This window comes from Camelus dromedarius, chromosome 10 (assembly GCF_036321535.1).
Source record: "Camelus dromedarius isolate mCamDro1 chromosome 10, mCamDro1.pat, whole genome shotgun sequence".
NCBI classification, from domain to species: Eukaryota; Metazoa; Chordata; class Mammalia; order Artiodactyla; family Camelidae; genus Camelus; species Camelus dromedarius.
In genome coordinates, this window is record NC_087445.1 from 23,265,880 (window position 1) to 23,272,278 (window position 6,399).

The window sequence follows — 6,399 nt, forward strand, 5'->3', positions numbered from 1 at the left end:
AGAATTACCAAAATGTGACCAGAGACGTGAACTGAGCAAGCTGTTGGGAAACTGGTGCTGATAAACATGCTTAACACTGGGTTGCCACAGACGTTCAATTTGTTTTTTTAAAAAAAAGGGGCAGTCTTGGAATCTTTGAAGTGACAGTAAAGCGAAGTGCAGTAACACAAGGAATTCCATGGTACTAAGTGTCTTAGTGGCAGCTGCTTAATGTAGAAACCAATGTCCAGAGGGAGTTGGAGTTTTGTTATTTATTAGGGAATGATACAGGTCTCCTTAGAGATTTGTTGATGAAATAAGTTTTACAGGGAAGCCTTCACCATTTACTTATAGGAGACAAAATCATGTTAATTAGAAAATACTTTTTATACTTTTTGTTCTTGAATACAAAATTTTACTGTGATTCTCACTGCTTTTTCTAAGAACTAGAATAAATCATAATGCTCCAACTTTAGTCTTGATAACAGTAACTAGCAGAGTAATCAGATTAGTAATCCACTTCTTGTATGGATAGATACATATGTAGTAACCCAGTTCCTTCAAGGCTGTCTACCCAAAGGGTTACAGTGTAATTTCAAACAAACTAAAGTTAAGTGTTAGAAACTTTGGAATTATGTTTTAGTTTTGATTTTGGGGTCCTTTGAGGATATCTTAAAATATTAGAAGCTTTAACAGTCTTCCCACTTGAATCCTTCTCAAGGTTCAAAGACTCTAAATGGAGGATCGGATGCTCAAGACAGTAATCAACCACAACATAATGGAGATAGCAATGAAGAAAGCAAAGACAACCACGAGGCCAACAGTAAGAAAAAGTGAGGACATGTTTTAATGGGTCGTAATGTATGTTTTAATTTTTAAATCACATTGCTGTTCCAAGTTTATTTATGTAAGGGATTATATTTTCATCTCTCAGTTATTGAATTCAGGATGCAAGATGAAAATCACAATGACCAAAACGTAAAGAAACTTCACTTACAACTAATAATGCCACCGTATTCAAGGGAACAGGGCTAGGCAGGAATCCAGTTTAAAAAAAATAACTATTCTTTGGACTTCTTTCATTGACTGACCTTAAATAATGACTCATATCTATTGTTTCCTGAATTTTGACAGAATATAGAAATTAGACCTAGAATCATAGGGAATGTTGTATTATAAATACCACTCTAAAATAACTAGCTATGGAATCACAGTTGTACAAATCTAGATTTGTTCTGCTGTTTGAATCAGGACTTGGAATCAAGCATCCCTTCTAATTCTGAAATTCAGGGAAATCTTGTCTGTGTGTATGTTATTCCCTCTGCTTAAGGTTTATAACGTGTTGGTATCACAGATAAAAGATGTTCATGTTCTTTAAAGAGAATTCATTTTAAAGCTGGAAATGATGGAAAAGGGCCTGGGCCATGATGCTTCTCTGAGTTGTACTTTGCTTGATCTGCATATTACTTTGGAAAGAAGACATAACATGGTAAAATTAAATTTTGGGGGGAAAAAAAAAAAGAACAGTAAGTCAAGATTTAAAAAAAAATTATTTTGGTGATTTTTAAAACAACGCACAGATTTAATCTTTTCTCTCCTGAGGGAAAAAGCCCCTAATCCCGGTTGTCACACCTTTCTTTCCCCCCTTTCTTTAGGCCATCCAGTGAAGAGAGAGAGACTGAAATATCTCTGAAGGATTCTGCACTAGATAACTAGGTTGACATACCTGGAATATAAAGAACATTTGAGAAGTTTGTAATGGTTTTCATTTGAAATATTTAGACTGCTGAAAGTTTTAAATTTTTATAAGCATAGGTTTTGATGTTTAAAACTTGTTTTGAGGGAGAAATCCCTTTATCTTTGTTTAAAAATGAGTAAACATTATTGCTAATTGTACTTGTGCAGTATTAACAGCTACATTATACAGTAAATGTGAGGGAAAGTCCATTTAGGAAATGTTAAACTGCTTTTCCAGACATTGGTTGTAGTATATTTTCCATTAGTGTGTGTACGTTAATGTGAATTGATAGTAGAAAAAGGTTACATTTTTAAAATTGCTACTTGTATAAACCTTTCCTCTTTTCCCAAATACCATGGGTTTTGTGCATAGTTTTTACAAATCTTGGATTTACCTGACTGTCTTTTCACTGTTTGTGGGTTTTGTAGAAGTTACACATTTTTATGGTAGATAAAATGTTACTTCTATACAAGTGCTCACTCCCCCCTTTTATCAAAAGTTAATTTTAATCTCACAGTCTACCTTGTGCTGCATTATCCTGCTGCTTTGTAATAATGTGTGTGGTCTGTAATGTCTTTTTGTATGACAACTAGATATCCAACTGACATTGAACTGACAATTCTAGGAGGTACAAAACTCATGTTAACTTTTGAAGGTGATTTAGTTTTGTGGCTGGGAATTCAGTGAAGTCACATGACTTTCCTGCAGTAAGCAGGAGTGTGTGTGTATATATATAGAAATGAATCTGGCTTTAGGGTCCAACCATTTAAGATCCTTTACAGGCACTAGTAGCTGAAACTGAAACCTAAATGATAAAAGTTTATTTTTGCGAAATGTCTCAAGTTTCTGAATTTTTTAAAAAGTCACGCTCATTAAAGAAGTCACTAAGTATTTTTTTAATTGGAAAAATAGCAATCCATGATGCGTTTGCAGTAAATAAAAGTAAATATATAAGGAAACTAACCTATTTGAAAACTTGGCTATATCAGAAGGGAATTTTTATTTCTATGTCATACATGTGACAGGATTGCAAAAAGTGGAAACACTAGTTACTCTGAGGCAGTAGACAAAAAAGTAAAGGAGTTGTCTGTGTATTCATGTTATGGACTAAATCAGGGTGAACCAAGGTTAACACAATTTAAGGGTAACTTACAGATAGCATTTCTAAGATATTTTGAACATTAGGTCAGTTGGTGGTTTGCAATAGCTTAAAGATACTTCTCATGTTTGGTAACTATAAATATGGGGGAAAGGCTTAATACCAGTGTTTGCATGTGACATGCATTGTATGCTTTGATCTCTCGGGTAATTGTTTTCACCATAGATGAAAAGTGAATTATTTCAGTAACTGGAGTTTTGCTTTTGAGAGGTCTTACAATGGAACTAGGACCCACTGTTTTGAGGGAACTCTTGCTATTACATTATATCTGTTTGGTCCTTAATACAATTTAAATTTGGACAGATTTATTCTAGTTAAGCCATAAGTATCAACATGTAAACTTGTTTTGATTAAAGAATTTTTCTATCAAACTCTACTAGTAAATTACTTCTTTGCCATTTACAGAAGTATGATAGAATTCTGGATTTGCTTCCAACAGCGTATAATTTGGTCATAGAAATTGTATTTGGGGACACACGGTTACTAAAATCTAAGCTCAAAATGACAAAAATAAAGGAAATGTTATATAGTTTAACCAAGAAACCACAGGCTATATTTAGTTTACATACTGGGGAGAGAGACATAATAGCATTCTGATAATTTATGGGCTGACCTTGCTCTAGCCAGTTGATTTATGTAGTATTAAAACACAGTTGGCTTTTCTTTACCCTCATTTCAAGAAATTTCTTTTGGTCATAGGTTAATTCTCAGATAACTACCACTCTCAGAATGCGTAAGAAGAAGTCATATAAACAATTATAAATTTTCAGGAGCACTAGCACAATTTAAATTTGTATTTGGTTAAAATTCCATTAGCTGAATAAGTCAGTAAGAGATACTGTAAATGAGATGCCTAGACTTCCCTCCAGCATACTTTTTGTATGTATAAGTAATATCTTTATTTTTCCTCCTGATTTTTTTAACCATCGGATGATGCATTGCATGACCCAGTAGAATCAACTGTTGCATGTTTTCTCTGCTATTGTGGAGAAATTTCAGGTATATCATTTAAATCGGAGAACCTGAATGGGACTTTGTGCAAACAGCTTGACTGGAGTACCTTAAGCCTTATATTTGCTATTATATCCTTAGATTTTATCGAGTTTTTGCTCATAACATTGATTGTAGTGTACCCACACACACTTACCTCGTTAAAGAAGTCAGGTCAAGATGAGGTCTGCCATCTAATCCTGTACAAGAGCAAAGGCTTTTATAAGGCTCTGTGAGGGCTTCACTAACACAACTTACTTTGTCCCATTGGCCAGAGAAAGGATGATCTATTGGAAATAGCAAACCCGTAATTACATCTTAAGAAATGGAGAAGCTGCTGTCCAGGCAGAAATGCATTTATATTTGTGCTGTGTAATTCTCCAACCTCAGAGATGATAAAGACACTGCAGTTTGCTTGGGATAAAGATCAGATTATCCTTAAAGGGATACTGAAGCCGAAAATAGGTACTGCTTTTCTAGACAATGATTTTGTGCATGTGTATCCACTATTATATCAAAATCTGATTCATTTTCTAACTACAGAGGATACTGATAAGTTCATGACAACATTTTCTTTAATGTTTGCTTACTCCATTGAAGTGATACATGTAATTTAACAGTCATATGTTTAATACTGAATTTTACAGCTACAAAATCCCTGCTTCAAGACATCTTTTATGCCTTCAAAGTTAGGAGTTTCTTTTGACTTGAACTTGATTGGAAACCTGTATAACTGATACATAATACATTGGCAAGTTCTGGGAGTAACATGGTTGGCCTTTTCTCTAGATCTTACCAGGAAATGATTATAGAAAGGTATATGAGCCTTTGTAACTTTGGTGAAGAAATAACCTTAAGAACCAGCAGAATAATCTTAGTAAAGGACAAAATTTCAGTAGCAGTAATGTTTTAACTGACAATCTTCTTTTTCCAGTAAAAATGAATTGACTGGTACCACACATAGATTAATGCTTCTTTATGACATCTACTTTCTGGAATTTGCTGTTTTGAGACTATGAAATGAAAATAAACAGACCCTTACATATTAATGTAAGACCTATAAGGAATGCAGTTAAACAATAAAGGAAGCGAAAATTCATTTTTACCTGTGGAACTTTAAGGAATTAGGTAAATCTATGGTTTTCCAGCAGAATTTTTCAATCTGTTCAAATTTAGCATCATTGGAAACATGAAAATAAACTTTTAGGCAGTAACAGCCGGCCAGCCATGGAGGGGATCTTAGTTCCTTAATGCAACCACTGGTAGAAATAGGTACTGGTCTTCTTTATACCAGTTGACTTAACTGGATATGTGGCAATTAAGTCCATAAAACATTTCAATGTCAACCTTTTGAACACATAGTCTTACAGGCTTCATCAGTTTCTGATTTATATGGTAATGTCTTTTCTTAGCCACCCAGGGAGTGTAGAATTCAGATTAATTTAAATATAACCTAGAAAAGAGAACATGAAATTTAAATATGACACACTTAGAATGAACTATTTTTTGGCATTCCCAAAAATCTTAAACAGAAATAAATTTTCCACCAAAAAAGACTTGCAGAAGACATTTCAATATAGGTAGCCATAATTTTCTCCGATGGATCTAGACCTCAGAATTTATCAAAGTTGCCCTACGGCCCAGAATGAGAATAGGATAACTAGGATTATCACAGCAGGAAGAGCTGGGCTAGAGAAACACTTGTGGGGCAATGGATGAAGCTCATGCTTACCATGCATGAGGTCCTGGGTTCAATCCCTAGCACCTCCATTACTACAGTAAAGTGGTAAATTATAAAAAAAACAAACTTGTGTTTTCTTTTTGCATATAGAGTACCGGGTATTATTGCCCAAGAATTAAGTGATCCAGAGCTAGCAATCCATAGGATCTTGATTTCCCATGTCCACTCAGTGGTCATATTAGATAAAATCTAATTTAAATTTTTTTAGATAATAAAGATAGTAAATTGACATATTTTAAACTAATAGCATTTTCTGATTCTAAAAACTTCTGATCAAAAAAATGAAGCTTCAATTTAAATGTTCCTTCTGTGAAGGTAAGAGTATATACTCAAGATCTTTATAATCATCCATATAGTGAGTCTCCAAGTCTTTAGTGAGACTAGTTTCTACCAAAACCTAACATTACAAAAGTGTCCAGTGTAAGATTAAATTACACAATAGTTAATTATTACTGTATTTCTTTTAAAGTACAGTTTTTCCCTTAACTTCTCCCTCATTTTTATTACAGATATTTGAAGGATCTTTACCTTGGAGGCCTCATGGTACAAGGTGTAGCTCTCACATTCTTCAAAGAATTTTCAAAACACTTCCATCACTTGATGTAATGTTAAGAGAATTTTGCTAATAATGAACAAAAAGCCCTCTGGACACAGAGTGAATAGGCAAACCAGACTGGGAGAAAACCAAAATACTTGTATCTGACAAAGGATATGTATTCAGAATACATACAGTACTCCTACAACTCAATAAGACAATTCACTTAAAAATGGGCAAAAAGCATGGAATAAAAA

General features: G+C 33.9%; 1 protein-coding gene across 3 annotated transcripts in view; it reads left to right on the top strand.

Annotated features, from left to right (window-relative positions):
- PSIP1 (PC4 and SRSF1 interacting protein 1) overlaps nucleotides 1-6,252 on the top strand; it is a 39,710-nt gene extending 33,458 nt beyond the window's left edge. For 2 of the 3 annotated variants that reach the window (XM_064490192.1, XM_064490193.1), the window contains exons 15-16: nucleotides 701-812; nucleotides 6,117-6,252. In XM_064490192.1, the coding sequence (XP_064346262.1) occupies nucleotides 701-812; nucleotides 6,117-6,213 (209 nt within the window). In that variant the 3' untranslated portion in view covers nucleotides 6,214-6,252. Of the gene's footprint in view, nucleotides 1-700; nucleotides 813-1,634; nucleotides 3,248-6,116 lie in introns of those variants that run through there. The other variant, XM_031449688.2, reaches the window with a different exon arrangement.
- The last annotated feature ends 147 nt before the right edge of the window (nucleotides 6,253-6,399 follow it).